The sequence below is a fragment of the Cryptomeria japonica genome, chromosome 11 (assembly GCF_030272615.1).
Source record: "Cryptomeria japonica chromosome 11, Sugi_1.0, whole genome shotgun sequence".
In the NCBI taxonomy this organism is placed as follows: domain Eukaryota; kingdom Viridiplantae; phylum Streptophyta; class Pinopsida; order Cupressales; family Cupressaceae; genus Cryptomeria; species Cryptomeria japonica.
This window is the reverse complement of record NC_081415.1, coordinates 195256050-195278283: the sequence shown is the minus strand read 5'-3', so window position 1 is coordinate 195278283 and position 22234 is coordinate 195256050. Positions and strand designations below refer to the sequence as shown.

Here is a 22234-nt window from a genome sequence, read left to right as displayed (position 1 = left end):
GTTTAATCTTCCCAAATGGTTGTTGACTGCTATCACCCTTATCACTCGGAGCCATAGGATGTGATTGTTCCATTTGACTCACAGTCAGTTGATAATTGTGAAGAGTGGCACACAATTGTTGGAAAGAAGTAAACTCAGAAAACAGAAGTTTGTCTCGAATATCTTTTTGTAAATTAGAAATGAAGATTCTTTGAATATCATTATCAGGCATTGGAAAAGAAATTTGAGCATACAAATGCTTATATCTACCAATGAAATCAGTCACTTTTTCTTTAACACCTTGTTTACAATGCATTAAATCAATCAAAGTAACTTTAGGACTTATATTGTTTTGAAATTGTTGAATGAAAGCATTTGCAAGTTGTTCGAAAGAAGTAATAGAATAAGAAGGCAATGAGCAATACCATTGTAGGGCTTTGTCTCTTAATGTTCTAGTGAATAGTTTCGCAAGCAACCTTGAGTCATAAGCAAAATCAATACAAATGGTTTGAAAAGTCTTAACATGTGTTAGAGGATCTCCTTTACCATTATAGAGCTCCAAATGCGGGATTTCAACATGTTTAGGAGGAATAGCTCGAACAATATCAAGAGAAAGTGGGCTCGCAACATCAAATGTAGGCACACTAAACTTAGATTGATTCATAGAGGCAATTTGTTGCTGTAGAGAAGAGACAGTTTGTGCAAGATTATTAATGGTCGCTTCAGTCGAAGAATTCATATTAGGTGTGTTAGATTGAGATGGAGGTGTGATGTTATTAAAAGAGGGTAAAGAGTAAGGTGGTGGGACCCTATGATAGTCAACCATAGGAGATGATTGGATAGGAGGAACACTACAAGGAGGAATGGAATGGTTAAATGAATTGTCCCCTTGCGTCATGTTCATTTGTGAAGATGTAATAGGAACATTCATTGGAGGAATGTATGAAGAAGTCGGATTGAATGAAGGAATAGGGTTAATTGAAGAAGAGGGAGGATTGCCCCCATGACTAGTGATCACAGGAGGAATGTCTTGTATAGAAGTAGCCATGATGTTTGATGTAAAGGTAGGTATGCTAGCAATAGGAGTGGTCAAAGGAATAGAATGATTGACTTGTGTAGGAGGTTGTGTATAACCTAAAGATTCAGCACAACTCTTCATAGGCATCACATTCGAATCCACAATATGTGCGATACCTCGTAAAACATCAATTCCATTCTTATCACTTTGAAGCATGCGTTTTAGACCCTCAATTAAAGGAAGAGCTTGACTATCGGGATACTCATGAGACATCCATTGGTGAAAATCGTCAAATTGGTTGTCCAATTTCGAAAGTTGTTCAACGGAAACTTCATGGGGAGCTTCTTCATCATTAGGAGGATTAGAGGAATTACCCATATCCTCGTTAAAAAGGCTACTCAAATTAGGTTCCATCTCCTCGATAGTTAAACCTCGAAAAGACTTAATTCTACGGCTTCGTCTAACGGAAATAGTGTAAGTAGGGCTTGTTGTTGTAAAACTCATGCACTAGAGAGAGAGAAAAGATTTTGATCTTAGAGGTAGCAATTTTCAATAAAACCAGCCAATCTTCCAGATTTAAGCTGTTAAATGCAATCACGACAGTCTCCCGAAATTTCAGAAAAAATGTCCGGGACCGTGGCGCTCGGAGTGCAACACGGTCCTTGCAACTTTTTTCGAAATTTACAGGGATGAAAGGTATGATGATTTTAGAGCTAATCTGAAAAAATTGAGGGATTTTACGATCTGTAGATAGGCCAAATTAAAGTTGCAATCTCAAAATTGAACCCTATCAAGATTGTCGAAAAATGCAAAATTTTGAATTTTGAAAAAGAGAGGGAAACTGAAATTTTGAATTTTATGATTTTAGAGGGAATGTCAAAAGCAGTGCAAGTTTTGAAATTTAAAAATTGACTCAATTTCACGCAAAATTCAATTTTGAAAGCGGAAATCAAAGTTGTTGTAATTAAGCACTTAATTTCAAAAGTCATAAATTGCAAGAATTTGAATAAAGCACTGAAATTTCGAATGAATGCAAACACAATTTTCAGATTTAAGACAGTAAGAACACAATTTTGACACAAAATTTCAATTTCAACAATTTTTGAATGATTAGGAGCCTTAAACCAAGCAATCACAAGACCAACTTTGACTGTAATTTTGAAGGTGTTATAATTGATAAAATCAGCCAAAATTCTGAATTTTAGCAGAAAAACACAGTAAGATCTCGCTCCCGAAATTTCGGAAAAAATGTCGGGGACGATGGCGCTCGGCACCACGGTCCTCACAACTTTTTTCCAAATTTTCAGGGATGAAAGATATTGTGATTTTATTGCGGAATCCAAAGTTACAGCTGATTTGGAGATGTTTTGATCAGTGAAATTATCAGACAAAGGTTGAATCAAGAGGGTTTCAAAAATTAGGGTTTTGACTTTTAACCACTTAATTTTCAAAATTAAAGCACAAATATGAATTGATAATTTGTAATAGAAAAGCAGATCTGAAGCAAGCATTAACAATTAAACATTTCGCAAGTTCAATGTTCAAAAAGAAAATTTAGGGTTTTTATGCAATCACCTCTAAAATTTTGCAAAAGATCAAACATGGAAATGTAATCAAGGAATCAATTTTCAGATCTAAGCATGAAAAATCAGAAAGGATGTTCACGTCGGGTTCACCAAAATGTAAAGCGGAAAATTGCGGTCGAACCCTAGTTGGTCTCCCCTCTTCTAACTCCGAGGAGAGAGAAGGGAGGTTCGCTAGGATTCGATGGGTTTTCACTTAGGGGGAAGACTTTACATTCAAAAGAGGGGTTGAAACTCATAAGATTCAATCCCACACAATGTAGGATTGGATGCTAAATGAATTTCAAGGGTTTGGAAAGCAAAGCTACCCTCTTTTGTAAAGAATGTTGTTAAGGAAATTAAGCAAAGAATGCATAGAAAGTCATAAAGATTCGCTTATAAACTGAGTTTAGGTTATAGGATGAAGCTGCGGACCTGGAATTAGCAGTAGAATGTCGATACGGTGCTGTCCTGCAAATTTGAGAAAAAGTTGTCGGGACGATGGCGCCCGGCGCCACGGTCCTCCGAAAAATCCGCGAAACGAAGGGGGATCTGTTCGTCTCTGCACAAGGATTCCAGATCTTCAATCTCAGCCGCGTACCTGCAACCTTGTTCTAAGGATGTTGATATCCTTATGTGCGAAGGTTTAGATGTTGTATGTTGTAGTATGTAGCATGTAGTAAGTGATCTCCTCTTCAATGGTTGAATCCTTGACTTGAATGCAACACTTAGCCTTGAATGGAGACTTGGAATGATCAATTGCTTGAATGCTTGAATGCTTGAATGCTTGAGTATAGTTTCCATGTCATATCCTCTTCTCATCATCTCATCATCTCATGCCAAATGAGAGAGAAAAATGTTGTTTATATACTTGTCAATTAGGGCTGATAGACTAATTTTCTCGACCTTAGGCCGACCAGGGAAGTATATTTCCAAATTGCAATAAAAAAGACCCAATATCACTTAGGAAACCGGGCCCAAAATAGGACCCAGGGACCAGGGCGCCGGGCGCCCTGGTCCTGAGGGACCAGGGCGCTGGGCGCTCTGGTCCCACCTCCGGGACAGCGGGGTGCAAGGAGGTTCAGGCCAATGGTGCTTGAAAAATGCAGTTTTCAGTGTCGTGAGCAAGTTTTGGGGTCTCCATTCAGGTTGCGTGTTGCGTCACCATCGTGAAGACCAAAATGCAGTCGAAATTGCAAGTGTCGCAATTTTAGGATGCTACACAAGTAAATATATTAATTCATGTTGTGCAAGGTGTAAAACACCCATTCCTAACATTTCCTCACTTGTTATATACATTGTATAAGGGTCAATCAATGAAATGCACAATCGTAGTCATAGATGAAATTAAATGAATCTATAGCATGCTCTCACACTCCATCAAAATATCTACAACTATATAAAACATTTCCACCATATTAAGAAAAAAATCATGTCATCCTCCAACATGCTATCTATGGAACAAAATGAACAAGAAAAGGTATATATGCACCTTTCTAAAGAAAATAAGCATCAAATAAAAGTGATAATTTTTTTTCAAACCACTGTCAAATGGAAAAAAAAAAACTCATATTGTCATAACCCTCTTTTTGGACCTTATTATTCTTATTATTATTATTATTATGAGTAATGTTAAATAGAAAAGATAAATTGAAATGAGATTGAAGTTTTTAAATTAAAAAGGAATTTAAGTGGTGACACAAACATGAGGTCATAATTTATTTGAGAATTACTTATTTTTGCAATATCTTAATTGAGCACGTGTAGGATAAATAAGAATATTCTAGAAAAGAAATTTTAAATTCAAAATATTAAGGAATAAATGTTATATTTAGCAAATATATGGCATGAGAGTTACAAAATTATTCTATGACAAGAATAATTCTATTCATGGCTTTTTTATGACAAAGGAGTTACAAAATGCATTTTGATAAAATGGAAGAGAGTTCAAATTCAAATTTTGAATGCATGGTCAAATGTCACCCCCACTATGACAACAATCATTTTTGCATGAAATTAATTTAGAAATTGTTTATTTTCTCAATATGTTATTTAGCACATGTTGTAGGAGGAAATGAGAAGGTTCTAGAAGATAATCTCAAATTCAATTTTTGCATGTAACCCCACTATGACTATAATCATTTTTGCATGGAATTAATTTTGGAAAAGAATCTCATAATCAATTAATTTATTTTGTAGTGAAAAATGACTCTCTTTTCTATATATTGAGTTCTAGATTTTCGAAAAGGGGGATTTCATTATTTTGTGAAAAGTAGTCTTTGAATTCTTAAATTTGATTTCAAATAATGTTAGTCGTAGGATGAATTTTGTAGACATATTGCATAAAATGAGATAGTATTTTATAGGTTTTGGAGAAGATTTCTTTTACCAGATTATAGGAAGAGGAATGAAGAAGGTTGGCTGGGAAACGAGAGTTGATTCAACTACAATGTTTTCATTTATCATGCAGATCTAGGTTCCTCTCTTCTAATCTTTCTAAAATACTTGTACCTTCATGTTTTCTTTCTAAATGAAAAAGAATGATGATATTTATGCATGTTGTTTTCTTTGAAAATTATGTAGTTTAAAGGTAGAAGATTTTGATATTTTGATTAATTCAAAAGAGGAAGGGTTAAATAATATAGGAATTACATTCTCATCCTTCATTGTTTTCAGTTTTGATAAAGGAAATATAATTGCATATACCCTTCTGTTTAGATCTGATAAAGGAAATATATTTTGCATGATTTCATATTTTAATAGAGGAGATACATATGCATGTATTCTTTCTTTGTTTTAGATTTTGGTAGAGGAGTTATGTATGCATGTCTCCTTGTTTCATATTTTTGATAAAATGAATATATGTGCATCTATGATTTAAATGAGTATATCTTACTTTCATTTTGGTTTAATAAGTTAGTGGTTTTCCTTCCAAGAATGTATACAGATTTAAGTTCTTTATTTTGTAAACCCTTCTCCTTGATTACACCAATCCTTTCTTTAAAAAAAAAAATTAGATTAATAAAATAAAATATATATTAGAATAAAATAATATGCACCAAATATTATTGCCAACATAGTTTAAAAATTAGAGTAAGGGAAACAAAAAAAATAAAACTATATATATATATATTTGGATAAGTGCTATCAAGTGTGGGGATAGCACCCTATATTAATATTAAAAAGATTACATAAAATGCTGAAAAAAAAATGACATAAACCAGCCCTCGTATGCCTATCTACTGCTAATTGCCACGCAGTGCTTGTAGAATAACAGAAGCACATTCCCCAACATGAATAACATTGTTGGTTGATTGGACAGACAACCACCACTCCTTTGGTCGGGTAACTCTCCTGAAGGGCTCCATGTTTCCGTTCATAACTGCGCAATGAAACACCTCCCATGCATTGTCACTGAAGATTTTCATCTTTTCCCGCTCCTCCATCTTCGCCAGATATTTTTCCATAGCTCAGTTATGCCTATTGTTGTCCGACTCCTCCCCATCCTCCTTAGATGACCCATCATCTGAATTGTCCGATGGTAGATAGAGTTCCATCTAGAAATAGACTTTTAGGATACTAAGCCTACGATCAGATGGCAGACTTAGAATACAGTTAGCCACTTCGTCCACCACCAAGGGTTTGACAAACCTGCCGAGAAGCGCAACCCTTATTTCACTTGACTCTAGGACATCCACCACTGGTATTAGCATGGCTTCAAGGATCTTTGAGTCGCATCAGTGCCTTTGATGATTGAGGGCCACACCTATCAGTCTCTCCATGGCATCATAGGTTGCATCCACTATGAAGAACAAGTTCTGTAGTTGTCCCCTCAGATCCTTCTCACAGTTAACACACAAAATGCTTCCAAAGTAGGCCATATTTTCCATAGTCCCTACTCAGAAGAAGATAGTTTGGATATGGAAGCATACAGAGAGTGACCACATAAATAGCCACAAACATCCCAATCTAGAAGCTTCATCCAGACCGCACTCTCCTCAATGAGGATTGGGGAATCTATCATGTAACTAAGAAATCAGAAAGTGTCAAAATTATCTACAATTATACTATGTTTTCGGGCCACTTGGCTATATCTCCCACTGCCCTTAAGGGTGCACCAATCGAAATCAGACCCTGAATCCCAATAGTGTCCTATCAAGCCACCAAAATTGGAGCCATCAGGGAAGCCTTACTGAGCTTGATCGGCTTTGCTAAGATCCCAGATCGAATCTGAGACTGAGTGTATATCAAAAGTGACAGTACCATGGGGGATGTTAGTGCCCATATTGGCAACACAGTCCGCCACCCAATTTCCCTCTCTATATGTGTGAGCAATTTCATAATGGCCAATATCAGTGAGAAGTCGGGATATGCATGGGACCCATTTGTTTAGGTTTCTACTCTAGAAAACCCTTTTAATAATCCCTTGGATAATAACTAAGGAGTCCCCTTCAATGACTATCTTGGTCATTTTATTGGTGACGCATAGTTTAAGGCCTTCCAAGAGGGCCCAAATTTCTGCTTCATTATTGGTGGCCACTCCCATGGCCCCATAAATGCCCAATAATAACTTACCTTCATTGTTACGTATTACAGCCCCAAAACCAGAAACCCTGGGGTTGCCTCGACATGCACCATCAAAATTCAGCTTCAACCATCCCATGGGGGGTGCCTTCCATCTTGGATATGTTTTCTATTGCCTTTCTTGACAGATAGCTTAGGCAACTGAGAAGGGGTGACCAGGAGCCAATTTTTCTCCATACTTCTGTCCTATTCATTATAGTGTTGGATCTTATTTCTTTGCTTCCCATTGGTCATTTCTTCTATTGACACTTTGATACACTCAATGAGTCTGTCCACTAGAAGACACTTTTCTTTAAAAATTCTTCTATTCCTTTCCTTCCATATATGCCAAGCGATCATTGACGGGCCTGTAGTCCAAATGTCACTCCACATTGAAGATCTATTCAAAGGCCACGAGGCAAGGAAATCCTTCAACTTAAAATTCCTAATGGTAGTGTAGTTAATTTTATCTAAAAACCAGTTCCAACAGACCTCTGCCATTGGCCAAGTGTATAGTAGATGGTCAACATATTCTTCCGCATTCTTACATAAGACACATATGCTTGGGCCAGAGATGCCTATCAGTTTGAGCCTATCCCCTATGAGGATTCTGTTATGTAGAGCGATCCATAGAAAGGCGCCAACCTTGGGGAGAATTCTATTGTGCCAGCACAACTTAAATGGCCAGTCAGTGTACGGGCCTTTTGCTCTTTGGACCTTATATCCCAATTTCATGCTGTACTCACTTGACTTGGAGCCGCACCAGAAGATACTATCTTCTTCGTTGGACACTGTAATATTTATTCTACTAAGTATGGATCTTAGCTGATCACAAAGTACCTAACATCCAATATCCACCTGTTTCCAATTTCTGATACTACCATTGGAGGAATCTATGTCAAAGTAGTCCCCAACATAAGAACTGTATTAGTCTTTTATTATATTAATCCAATCCTGTTCCACAAATATTTCATTTAACGCTGGTTCACCCTCCCATGAGTCCTCCTAGAATTTTGCTCTGTTCCCTCACCCGATATGCCAAGAGATGCGGTCTGTTATCATGGATCTAAAATCCCATAGAAAATTCCATGAAGCAGAACCTCTATTTGCATTTGCCACTGTAAGAATTCTATCCAGTTGATCCGTATCAAGATACTTCTTTTGAAAGGTTTTGCACCAGAGTTTTTGAGGTTCCTGATACATCTTCCAAGAGAGTTTTGCACCAAGGGCAATGTTTTGGAGATCCATTTTCCTTAAACCCCCCCCCCCCCCCCCCCCGATTCTTTGTTATAACACATCATTTCCTAGTTGATGAGGGGAATTCTGCTAGCATCTTTAGCCCCTTCCCACACAAATTTTCTCAACATGTTAACTAAGTTCTTTCCGATCGCCTATAGCATTCTAAAGCATGACATGCTATAGATTGGAATAGCGAACATAACTGGTCGGATCATTGTGAGACACCTAGCCTGAGATAACCATCTATTCTTCCATTGTGATGATTTGGCCAAGTAGGATTGTTTCACATCCTCCCAAATATGAGTTTGATGACATCCCTTGTTGATTTTAATGCCCAAGTATTTCATAGGAAGCACCTCTATTTTGATCCCTAGGAGACCCGAGATTCTTGTCTGCGTTTGTCTACAGGTGTTAAAAATAAAAAGTTGTGACTTATCCCTGTTCATTACCTGGCCCAAGAGTTCCGAATACTAGTCCAAGGTTTCTAATATGCATCTAGCTTCTGCCATAGAGGCCTCCCCAAAAACCACCATGTCATTTGCAAATTGAGAGTGTGTGATGGCACTTAGTTGATCATGAATACATACACCTTTCCATTTCCCTTGCACATGTTTTTTCTGAATTAATCTTCCTAAAACTTCTACCATAATGATGAAAATTGAAGGGGAGAGGGGGTCGCCTTGTCTCAGGCTGTTAGTGGCAGGAAAAAAACCACAAACACTCCCATTAACCAACAGAGAGAAATTGATTGAAGAGATACATAACTTAATGCAAGCGATCCATTGGGGAGGAAAACCAAATTTTTCAAGGACATAGAGAAGGAACTTCCATACCACCCGGTCATAAGCTTTTTCCACATCCAACTTAACTGCGATTCCTCCCATCTTCTCTTTATGCATGGTGTGTATGACTTCTGAAACTAGGATAATACTATTGGCTATCTCCCTTCCTAGGGTAAAACCATTCCAGTGCTCCGAAATTAGCTTGGGAAGAAAATCTTTAAGTCTCTCTGCCAGAGCTTTGGAGATGATCTTGTATAGTGTGTTGCATAGAGATATCGGTCGAAAATCCTTCATAGAGGTGCACTCCGCTTTCTTGGGAATAAGGCAAATCAGGGTATGATTTATCTCTTTGATAAATTTTCCACCCTTCCTGAAATCTGGGACCACCCTCCATTAATCCACCCCCAAAAAGTCCCAGCATTTTTGAAAGAAATCAACGTTTAACCCATCCAAACTAGGCGCCTTGTTCGAGTGCAGCGCAAAGGTGGCTGATTTAACCTCATCTAAGGTAAAAGGGGCCATCAACAACTTTCCATCCTCAATAGATAGGATCGGGTGAATAATATCGTCAAAAGCCGGGAAGGAGGTGGACTCATCCGCCCTATCGTCTCCCAATAACCTCTTGAAATAATCTAGAGCTACTTGATCTATTTCCTTAGGAGTATGGACCCAGGAGTTATTCATATCTTGGATCGAACATATTCTGTTGGCACTTTTTCTTGCTTTTACAGAAGCATAGAAAAATTTGGTGTTCATATCTCCCTCAGCAATCCAATGCTCCCTCTCCTTGTCCCTCCAGTACAATTCTTCTCTCCATAGAATCTCAGAATACTGATTCTTGACGGATTTTTTAGCTTCGAATTCCACATATGTCATTCCACGAGCCATCACTAATGAGTTAACTACTTCTAATTCTTCTTCAATCCTATCTTTTTCTGCGAAGACACTTTTGAAGGAGGTCTGGTTCCAGTCTTTTAATCTCCTTTTGATGTATTGTAACCTTTTGGTGAATTTGAAGCTAGGGGAGTCGGAGAAGACATTACTTTCAATCCACCAGCTTTTAATATGATTGAGAAGTGTCAGGTCCTGCCACCACATACTTAGAAATTTGAAATAATTCTTTTGCTGCTTAGTGTCATGCCCTATGTTTAGTGATATGGGATAGTGATCTAACCTACTTTGGGGTTTGATAGCAGAGTCGATCGAATGATGACTTAACATCCACCACTCCCCTACTAAGAACCTGTCCAACCTTTCAACGATATTCGCAAAGTCTCGCCTTCTATTATTCCAAGTAAAAGACCCATTCTTGGGGATGATATCAACCACTTTACAATTGGTTACAAAATCCCTAAAATCTTCGGTCACCTTAGAAGGCTTCCTTAAACCACCTCTTTTGTCCTCTACACTAAGAATAACATTGAAATCCCCTGCCATGACAACTTTCCCCAAATCCAACCTAAGAGCCAACTTAGTCACCTCACACCATACCCTACGCTTGTCTTCTATTTTGATTGGTCCATAGATGTTGAACATCGGGAAACACAAGTTTGACTTTTTACATTTAACAGAACACGCCATCCAAAACTCATGGGAAGCGATAAGACTTACCTCGATGTATGACGGGTTCCACAGGATCCCAAGCCCTCCTGCCGAGCCTCGAGCCTCCTGAAACATACCATCCCAGTAATAGCAAATTTTTTTAAATTCCAAAGCCTTCTCTAGATTTAACTTAGTTTCTTGCAGCAAAAAACTATCTGACGCAAGCTTGGTCATTGTCCTTTTGACCAAGCATCTTTTGTCAGGGGCAGCTAAACCCCTGACATTCCAAGAGGAAATTCTCATCTTTCCCCAAGGGAGGACTTTCCTCCCTTGGATACTTTAAGATAATCCATAACACTGACAATTCCCTTTTCATGGGCTCTTTGTTCTCTGATAGCTTTGTGGCTTCTGCGTCCCTTAGAACCTTTGGTTCTGCCCAAGAGTGCATTTGCAGATTGACTGATGCATATGGGATCCAGAATATCCAAATCATCCAAATTTTCTGTTTCATCATTTGGCCATGAGGATTCAGACCCTTCCACAGAAAGCCTATCCTCCTTGGTAACGTCCTGATTGGGCACGGGGGGAGAGGATAACTGTCCTGATGGATCATGGGAAGGAATATTGTTGTAGATGGGAACTTCTAAGGAAGTACTGTTTTCTTGGGATAAGTCCTTTGGGAGCAAATTGATGTTGGCAAAATTTGGGCCAATCAGTAGAAGTTTTTCTGTCTTCCCTGGAGGCTTTTGGTTCCATACTTTGCTGGATTTGTTGGGGGGATTTTTGAACACTTTCTTGACGAACATCCCACACCTCTCGATAGGATGTCGCCTACTACCACATCTGGTACATGGTGTGATGTCTTTTTCGATCTCCACCTGTTGAACCCATCTCCCCTCTTTTGTTATAATGGAAATAGAAGAAGGGATTTCTTTTACTACTGCGATTTTTAATCTGGCATAAGTGTATAGATCCGCGTCAATGATTGCTTCATTGATTTCCAGAAGTGTGCCCAGAGTTCGACCTATTCGCTCTAAACAAGGGTTGCTCCAATATTCTGAAGGGAGATTAAATAAACAGATCCATATGGGTTTATCATATATTGCCAAATGAGTAGGATCGAAATTAGGAGACCAGGGCTGTAAATATATTGGGTGGCTATCCAAGTACCAGTTTTGAGAGCAGAGAATCCTATCTTTCTCCTCTGCCTCTACGAAAACTGCAACAAAGAAACCTTTCGACAAAGAATTTAATGACGACATGCTTACCCCAATGCTCATCCGCCCAGAACCTGATTTTTAATAAATAAACAAATAAAAATAGTATTAATAAATAAATTAGAATAAATATTAAATATAAATAAATAAAATAATAACAATAATAAATAAAAATTTGAATTATATTCTTGTTTCTCAAATTAAACTTTTTTATTTAAGATTAAATTAAATTTTTATTGTTTTTCTTAATGATAAAAAATTATATTAAATAAAGTCATTTTAATATTAATATTAATTAATATGTTAAATTTCAAATTGAATTTTAAAATTTTAGGCGGTTCAAATTAATTCGGCGGTTCCTGCAATTATTGAGGACTGAACGGTGGCCGCCACCCAATATAATTTGTTTATTCTTTAAATAAAATTAAGATCCTTTAAAATAGCAAAGAGGGCGTGTGGCATGTCGGTGGAGAGGATAGATAGGAGTTTGGTCGTTAGGGATTCGACCCTGACCAAACCCAACCACTTTATTTCACGCGGACCACTGCGAGGGGTGTGGAGTCCGCGAGACTCTTCCCAATTTTGGTTAATTATTTATTTTAGTTAAAAAAAAAATCAAAATTTATTATATTATAAATAAATTATATTTATTTTAGTTAAAAAAAAAAAATCAAAATTTATTATACTATAAAAAAATAATTTATTTATAATTTGGAGTTATTAATTATAAATTGTTTTATTTAAAAATATAGTTTATAATTAATATTTAGGTTATTCAAATAATTGAATAAATTTATATTTTAAGTTGTTAAAGCGATTCATTAAAAATTAATTTATATATATTTTTTGTATTAAGTATCATAGAATCACAAAGCTCATTTTTTGCTCATTCAAGCATCCACGTTACAAACTTATTACAAATACTAGTTCCTTTCGAGCAAACTTATTACAAATACTAGCTCCTTTCGAGCACCAAACTAGAAACAACAATAGGAAGACTAAGGGTCACAACTTAGAAATCCACTTTAAACAATGTGACAAATACAACCAATGGAAGACCAAGAGTCACAACTTAGAATTCCACAAAGGTGTCCCTCATGGGAGTTGAACTTGGGTCTCCACATTGAGAATTCAATGCTTTAATTATATAGATAGAATTAATTACATTATTAATTTTTTTTTTTAAGGTTACTAAATTTAATAAGAGGGGATTTATTCTTAGTGAATAGCAAATTTGTTTATTTAATAATGAATCTAACTCATGTTAAAGGTCTTCTTATTGGAGTTTAATTAAGTTGCAAATTTGGACTTTTCCTTTAGCAAATATCTTTTTCTAAAGTGATATTTTCTCTTTAATGATGGGGAAAGAGCCTCTTGGGTTTTTAAATGGATAAATTTTGCAAGAGGCTAGTGGACAATTGACATGTATGAAATTGAGATGGAAAATCAAACATTAAGAAATCTATTACCTTGAATTAATTCTTGTTAGGAGAACAAAGGAATGAGAAAGGATATTGCATACATGAGGAACTTTGGAAAAATTTTGCACAAGTTGAAATAAATGTAATTAATCCAAGTATTAGTTCTTTATCATTGAGTATCACTAGATAATCTCAAATAAATTTTAGTAGTAAATAGATTCCCTTCAAAGCATTCAATACATTACCCATCAAAATAGCTTATTGTATACCTCAAATTAGTGCAAGTATTAAAGGTTAAAAGAATTGACCTCTCAAGTATATTGTGTTTAGATGGAGAGATACCCTTTGTGCATTCCAAGAAATATGAATCAATGTTAGTTAAGGATTTCCTCAATTCAAGAAATTGAATAAATTTTCACAAAAGTTATATTTCAAGATATGAGTATACAAGGCATTGAGAATAGTCAATTCTTTTAATAGTTAAAAACATTTACCTTCTAGCTAAAAAGAAATATAAGACTAGTAAAAAGGAAAAGTTGCACTTAAAAATACAAGTAATTAGTAAGGATAAATTTAGTTAACGTTAAATTTAGAGGTAAATTGCATAGTTAAATATTCATATGGTATTAGTATTAAAAGAGAGTTTATTCAAAACTGAAATTGTTAACTCTCTTCTAAGTATTTGAAATTTATAAAGCTATTGTTAGAAAGTATCCAATGATAAAGTTAATGTTACTTCAAGTGGAAGGAGTAGTTACTTATCACTTTATAATCTTGCAAAGATATTAGTTAAAAACAACTAGAAGTAGATTGATTAGAATTGTTTATTAGGAGACTTAGTATTTTTTACTTTGGTTAACTAGCAAGTGTTTAGACTCTTAACTAATATCTTTTTCAAACAATTAGTAATTAAGAATAATGTGGTGATTTTTAAGCTTATTGTTGAGTAGTTTTTTTTGTCCCCTTCAACAAGTGAGTATTAAATTCATTTCCAAAGTATTATTATTTGATAATTTAAATTTTATTTCAAGCAATTTAGTACCTTTCAAGTATTAGGATTCACATTTAAAGTAGTGTTATCATTTGTAGATGAAATTTATGTTACTTCATATGGAAGAATTAATTGGGCTTATTATTAAATATTTTTCACTTCAAACAAGTAGGTGTTAAAATTCATTTCCAAAGTCTTTCTATTCAATCATTTAATTTTATTTCAAGCAAATTAGTACTAGGATTCATACTTAATGTGTAATGGTTTGTTCCAAAACAATTATACCTAGCAAGTAAATCAAGTCATTTTCATAAGTTATCTTTAAAAGTATCATAGTTTCCAAGCAATTAGTACTTCATGTATTTAGTTCAATTTTCAAAGTTTTAATTATTATCATAATTTTTGCTTCAAAGAAAATACTATTCCAAAGTAGTTGATTTGTTATGTTCCTTTCATTTTTAATCTCGCACGATAATTCCTTGTATATAATAATTTCTTTTTAAAGTTGTATTAGTATATTGCTTTGCTTAAGTTTTCATGAATTCAAGTTAGATTCTTAGATAGACAACTAAACAAGAGGAGTTGAAACCAAAAACCTTAGCACCGTTCGGTATCTATTGTGCCTCTAGGTCACACTTACGGGTAATGTCGTTGTGTTGAACTACTGCAGTTAATGCCTAATAAATTTGCAACAACGACATTTGTGGCATTGTCCCTCTAAATTGCCAGAGCAAAATAAGGGTCATTTGGAAGTTAAAATCAAGGGGCGGGTAATCCCCCTTGAAATGATAATCTAAAAAGATAAATCTTAAATAAATTTACATCCGCTCAGTTAAACCTTAGAAAACCTCATTAGGGTTTGGTTGTGTTATGAGTTTGGAAATTTATTTTATCTTGATGATTTCAATGAATGATAACAAATTAAGAGTAACGTATTTAATAAGAAAGAGAACTTAGTTGTTTTAGGCCACAAGCCAAAGGCCATCTTGAGCCTTTTTGCTATAGAGCTACCATCATGGGTAGCAACCGCATAGAAACTGTATGGGACATTGACCCTAGAAAGGGTTGCATACCCACCAAATAATTTACATTAAACCATAGTTAGAAACTAGAACTACATACTTTACACCTTGATCCCTTGCCGAAACGGGTGTGTAGATAGTCTAGGGATGACGTTGTCCCTTGTACTCAGGGGTTCGTGGATGGGGATTAGGATTTGGTTATGGGTGAGGAGTTGGTTCTGAAAGCTCCCTGGTCTTTTAATCAAATGGTGCAAATACTAATTGAAAGGTTAAAATTAGTTCAATGCATACTCAGAAGGAATCTCATATGGATTCGCTTGACTTCTTGAGACTTTAGGCCAATTCCGAGGCGGAACTCAAGCTTGTTTATGTAATTATTTTTATTCTCCTAAGGACGGCGACCTCGGTGCACTCCTAGTAGGGGAGTGTAGTCTTTAGAGAGTGGCTCAGGACTCGGATGGTCCCAATGAGTCTAAAGTCTCTAGCCAGAGCATATCCTATTCTTATGAATAGATGCCTACCCCGTTTAAGTAGATTCCTATCTTGGATTGGATAGATGAAACCTCTTGTCCTGTATGGACATATGCCGAACCCATATGGTTAGATGCCTAGTCCCGTATGGATAGATGCCTAACCTGTATGGTTAGATGCCCACCTTGGTTGGATGGATGCCTATCTTGTTTGGATAGATGTACCTGAGTATGTGATTGAATCAAACACAATTAAGAATAAGTAAGAATAAGAAATCAATATTTTTATATTAAAAAAAAAATCAATCAAAATTTTGGGTTAAGTTAAGTGGGTTATTACACATATGACTAAAAATAGTAATCATAAAAACACCAATCTATCCAATCATACATATCTCAAAGGTATCTTTAAACATCATTAGAAGTCACCCCAACAACAAATCCAACCCATAAAAGATAACAATAAGTTCCATATGCCAAACATGTCAATGAAGAACATACACACCCAAGAAATCCTACTATATGGGTAATGTCAAATTTTAAAATAATCAAATAACACCAAGTCTACCAATAGCATTGCATATAAGGTGTAACTAATATCATCTAGTGCATAGGATCATCCAAAAAGTTTTGATAAATTTGGAAATATGTTAAATACTATAATACAACTCTCACTACTAGTCTCCATATCTCTCCCATGTTCTCCACACTCAACAAAAGAAAGATCACCTTCATGTTGTCACTAATGATCAATGGCCAACACATGACTACAAGTATAGTGATCACCATAGCTCAACACAAACCTCAAATCCAATGTCATGTGAATATAAACATGCAGAAAGAAGAACAAGATCAAAGAAAGAGCCTACAAATCAAAGAATGTAGCATGTCCTTCTACAAACACCTCTAAATGCTAAATTGTAACAAATATGATCTCCTTTATAGCCCCAAATGAATAGCCTCAACAACTCCCAACCGTCTAATCTCCAAGATCAAAAAAAACATTTACATCTCATATCACCAATATGAATGTAACCCTCTTTAACCAAAGAAGATCAAACTCATCCATTTTTAAAATAAGAACAAGCCCAATAAGATCTCCTATAATCCTCATCAATTAATGACATCGTACATAAAATCACATGAATAAAAAGATAAACATGTCAAACACTCATTAAATGAATCATATATAACTAAATAATAAAAAGAAGTCCTTTAGCATTGTTATTATTTATGTACTTATTGTTTATCCATTAAAAAATAACTGTCAAAAAAGACAAGCAGCTTTGTCTTATTCAAGGTATTTCCATTCCTTCAATTTTTGTGGTTACCAACTCCCCTTTTGTTGATATCAGCAGTTTTTTATAAACCTCCCCCCAAAAATAATTGAGCAACAACCATAATATATCGAATCTCTATCGCCCTATTCCGAAGTCATTTGATTGCCCATCACAAGACAAAGTTCGTAATGACAGATTGGTGTCAACCCCACATTGGATATCAAAAGATTGAAGATGAATCAAACACAGTGAAATCACTCATTATTTGGGTATCCCTTTTGGGCTGGAATTATCTCTTGCGGATATGTGGAACTAGGATTTGAATAATTAGAAAAATAAGTTATATAATTTGAATTTCAATTATTTTGTATTGCTGCATTCACTGAGCTGTCTTATTTTGTAATATTGCTTTGCTGGTTGCAGCCTTTTCAGGCTTATGTTTTCTAAATATTTGTTTCTGTCTTGTCCGTATGTCTCTGATTCTGGACTGTTATATTGCAGCCCTGGTTGCTGCTTAAATCTCATTCATTGTAAATCTGCTTTGTGTCAATATTTAAAAAACAAACAAACAATCCACATCTTATAGATAATAGAGTTCTGATACTTTAGAGATATAACAATTCAGATATCATGGTGCATATGGCACATATTTTAGTTAGTACGTGGTTGCAGTAGCAGTCAATCTATTGTATGTAGATGTATATGCACTCCACATTTAATAGATGCCAGGTTACTGGTGAAACATTTCTTCCCATCCAATGGATGGCAGTGACAATAATTTATTTATTTATTTTGACCACAACCAAGGTGCCATCATGGCAACAACTTTAACAAAGTGGTGACTACTATTACTGCATTTTTGGCTGCCAAATCAGTAAAGGTAGCAGCTTCATTTTCTTCATTGGATCCTCCTGCTAAATCAGACAGAGCTCTGATAATTATGAATGGCTTGCTTTCGCTCAGGCACACCTATACACAGATTATAAATACCCACATGATGTAAGAAAATTGAAGTGCAACGTAAACATAAGTGCAATGATGGCTTTATTGAAATAAAATTTACCAGAGCCACTCCTGCACTCTCCATATCGATGGGGGTGACATTGAATTTTTGGTGGAGATAGTTTCTATAAGCAGCATTATCCACATAAACGTTGGCACTGCAACCTCTTTCTACTCTTACAACCTTTGGCTTGTGAAACAGGCAGTTGCTCGTGTTCAAGCAGGATTCTAGCTTCATATTCTGAATTTACAGAAATCACCATGATCATGGCAAAATAGAAATTGTCTAAATACCAGCCTTATATATACCGTTTGTTGGACAATACTATAATGGTGTCTATAATAATAAAGGGCTGCTTAAACTTTAGCATCACCAATAATACTATGACTTCAGAAAGCTAAGAATTTTAACAACTGTTAATCTAGCAAAAACTATGACTTTCATGAACCCGTGATTCAATAGATCCCATAAGGCCAGCCTAAATTTTTCAGAAATAAAATCATTTCAAAACAAATACCTCAAGCTTCTGCGCAAGCTGATAATAGGAATCAGAAACATTAACCCAAAATGCATGTTCTCGAACCTCCGGGGTACCATGCACAGGGAAGAACTCATCAGGTTGGTACCACGCATTATTCAACAGATTATGAGATCCTCCTGTAGGAGTGTTGTAGTTGGAAAATTTAAGGTACCCAAGCTCACGAGTATAGTCTCCATTGGCTTCCAGAGGAAGCTCATCATTCTCTACTTGTCCATATCTCTGATAATATGCAAATCAAAATACTATATTAAAGTCTGCGTAATAATAGGGGTAAGATAGATTTAAATAAATCTACACAAGCTTAAAATATTACAACCTGCCAGTTCCAGAGGCCAGTATGAGCCCATTGGCGTGGAATAGTTACATCCCCAATGTGGTAGTCAGAATTGCCATTTCCTGCAATTCCATAATGTACAACTCCTTTCACACGAAACAAAGTGAGCCAGCAACTGTGTGGTTATTCATGCATTGGTCTGTATCAATACAGAACAAAGTCAGAACAGTAACCACACAATCAAACTGGTAAACTGACCCTCTCAAGGCACCTTAGAACCCACTTAAATGTGGGCTATAAAATATAGCTGTTAGAAAAGAAAATTGCCCACCCACATTGAACATTAAACCCTGGTCCAATCATTCACATTTAATTTATTAGCTATTACAACTATGAAAAATGCGTTTAAAAAATCCAAAGAACTTCAGATCACAGTTTTGATTTCAATCATGAACCAGTTGACCCATGGATTACCATTCCTAGTCCTGTCATGACCACAATGACGCCGCGGTTCGTAACTTTCCCAATTTGAAATCTTCGACCTACAAACAACAATGCATTGTTTACAATACCATGTTAGCTGGTATGAGTTATCCAGTTCAGGTATAATGTATAATATTTTGATTCAAAGTGTGTATGATGTTTTTTATCACATTCAATGATTTATCATTGTAAAAAAACAAAAGATTTAATGTAGTGTTTCTGGATTTGATTGTGTTAGAGAGTTTTTACCATCAACTTTTTGGATCGCATTCTGTGATCCATCATCAGGATGTCAGAGAGTTCAAGGAGATAAAATGATTGTTGCAGACCAAATGGTGTATTTGTTTGGTCTGCAACAATCGTTTTATTTCCTTGAGCTCTTTAACATCTTTATGATGGATCATAGAGTGTGATCCGAAATGTTGATGGTAAAAACTCTCTAACACAATCGAATTCAGAAATACTACATTAATTTACTATAGATTGTGGAAATATGATATCATTAAAACAAAAGATTATTGAATGTAAGATCTGTCCAAAAAAAAAAAAAAAAAAAAAACAATTTAAACCAAATGCATGCACATAAAAATCATATTAATCAATGCTACACTTATTTAACATGTTCAACAGAGCATATTAAATTTGGTATTATATTGGTATGAAGTAACAGCCAATTTTAGATTCAAATCCATCACTCTGATGAGATAATGTACAGCTACAATAGATATATGACTAAGTTGTGGTATAACAATAATGTGTATATCGGACGACCATCTATATTTGTAAATCGTAATAGTATGGCTCAAAGTTTCTTTCAACAGTCGACTATAACATCATTTAAACTTCAGAGAAAACACATATATAGAGAAAAAAACAACAACAATCTGGCTGATGATTTACCAGAAATATCGACATAAGGATGATGATCGTTGGTCAAGAAAGTAGGAGGCTGGAGAAGAGGATTCATTTCGAAGGTGTTGGGAATAACTAAACCAAAATACTGTCCACCTCTGTTTATAGTAGAGAGTTTGCGCTTCAGCTGGGTAGAAAGAAAAGCTTCTGATTTTGGGAACAATAGCAATACAAAAACGCTAACAAGAATGGAAGAAATGCTGCTTAAAGCCATGGCCATGGTGGATTGCAATGCACACAAATTGCACTTGCTCCTCCAGTATTAAAAGAGATGAGGGATGAGGGATGAGGGATGAGGGATTCTCTCTTGTCTCAAAGGTTGTTTCTTTCTGCATAATCAAAACGTTTATATTCATTTCAATTTTCAATCACGATTGAATGGCTTCTATTGCAATTATTGAGACAAAAATTAACCTAAGCACGTGCTTTTCATAACCAGTCCATACTTATCCTGAATGCTACAGTAATCAATAATAAAGATTAGTTATATTATTTATTATTTCTTACACTTTCCAAATAGACAGGTTGAAAGAAGGGACAATAAGCTCCAATTATTATAGTGAATGATTCCCAACGAAAAAATCCCTCTGAGATGCTGAGTTGTTTTTCTGTCGCGTGGGTACATTTTCTATTAAGACATTGCAAGTGCTAGTTTATTTTATTTATTTTTATTATATTTTATCTGTGTATTCAGACAATTTCCATTGGAATTGTATCGAGCTACGATTTTCCATGCTTTTCATCTGGGTAATCATGTCGCTCCACGGGAGATCACGTGCTCATTTAATTCATCTCTATGCTCAAAAAAATCTTTTGTAGGGCTCGAACCCAAGACCACCTTGTGACCCGAATAATGAACCAGAGAATTGAATACCAGACTCTCAGCGTTATTATTTGTCTTTCTTTAATGCTTAAGTGTTTAGTGGACTAAATGAAGAGGGATTTTGTGCTCTTGATCATGGGAGTTATCATATCTCGCTTCTCTAATATTACCGAGACTACAACTAATTAATCAGTTACAGTATTTGTATATTTAATGAATACTTGTATGCTATGCCTTTTTTTTACATTTATAGTAGATATTTATTGTCTTAGAACCCCTAAAAAATAAAAAATATTTAGAATAGATAGATATAGTGAAATATTTATGAGGAGATCATATGATTTAAAAAATAAATAAATGAATTAGAATTAAATGTAAATAATTATTTTGTATGGTTGATTAAACATAAATTTATGTGTTTTATTGTTATGTTTTTGTATTTAAAGGCATTTGATACATTCATCTTAATCATGTATAAGTTAATAGCTAAATTAGATTTTCATTTGCATTCACATGCTTTATGTGGAATCTAGTTTTGCACACTCATTTTGGAGGGCATTTTCATGATGGGAGACTATTACATTCTCTCTTGTTTAATTTCCATGTATTGTTATAGGTGAAAGCTCCTTGTGATGCGTTGGTTAACAAATTTGTCACCTAACTCTATATTCTCATGCCCACAGAGATGACAAATGTAACCACATTTGAACCAGTCTAACAAATTATTAACTGATTGATTCTCTACTTATTTTACAAGGTCGCAACTACCTTCTAATGATTTTCAATGAATAAGTAAACTACTCATATGCTTTTAACCAAAAAACAAATAAAGAAAGAGATTTTAACCATAAAGCTTTGTAAAAGCATTCACAATATTAACTACTATTTTTTAGGATTTTTCAGATTTTCAAATATAAATCCACTATGAAACACCATTCATAGATAATATTCCATAGTAACTGAAATTTCAAATCATCCACCACTTCAATATAAATTCACCAACTGACATCCATTTCAAAGAATATAAAAGCATTCAAACACCATAATTCAAAGATTACGAATATATGAAAGCCACCAATAGTTCTTCTATATTAAAATAGCAGATCACCACA

At 35.2% G+C, this 22234-nt stretch overlaps 2 protein-coding genes across 2 annotated transcripts; both read right to left on the bottom strand.

Annotated features, from left to right (window-relative positions):
* Positions 1-10984: 10984 nt before the first annotated feature.
* Positions 10985-11947, bottom strand: LOC131044012 (uncharacterized). Its single transcript, XM_057977276.2, has one exon. It carries the CDS (start codon positions 11945-11947, stop codon positions 10985-10987), a length of 963 nt encoding a protein of 320 aa, XP_057833259.2.
* A 5723-nt stretch (positions 11948-17670) lies between these two features.
* On the bottom strand, positions 17671-20602 carry LOC131044021 (bark storage protein A). Its single transcript, XM_057977284.2, is given in 7 exon segments — positions 17671-18055; positions 18150-18329; positions 18607-18849; positions 18947-19072; positions 19074-19103; positions 19379-19446; positions 20288-20602. Coding segments are annotated over 7 exon segments (1035 nt in total). The 5' UTR covers positions 20520-20602; the 3' UTR covers positions 17671-17899.
* Between the last annotated feature and the right edge of the window lie 1632 nt (positions 20603-22234).

What these genes read in the sequence shown, in the direction of transcription:
- LOC131044012 (XM_057977276.2), bottom strand. Translation starts at nt 11,947, where the DNA reads ATGTCGTCATTAAATTCTTTGTCGAAAGGTTTCTTTGTTGCAGTTTTC.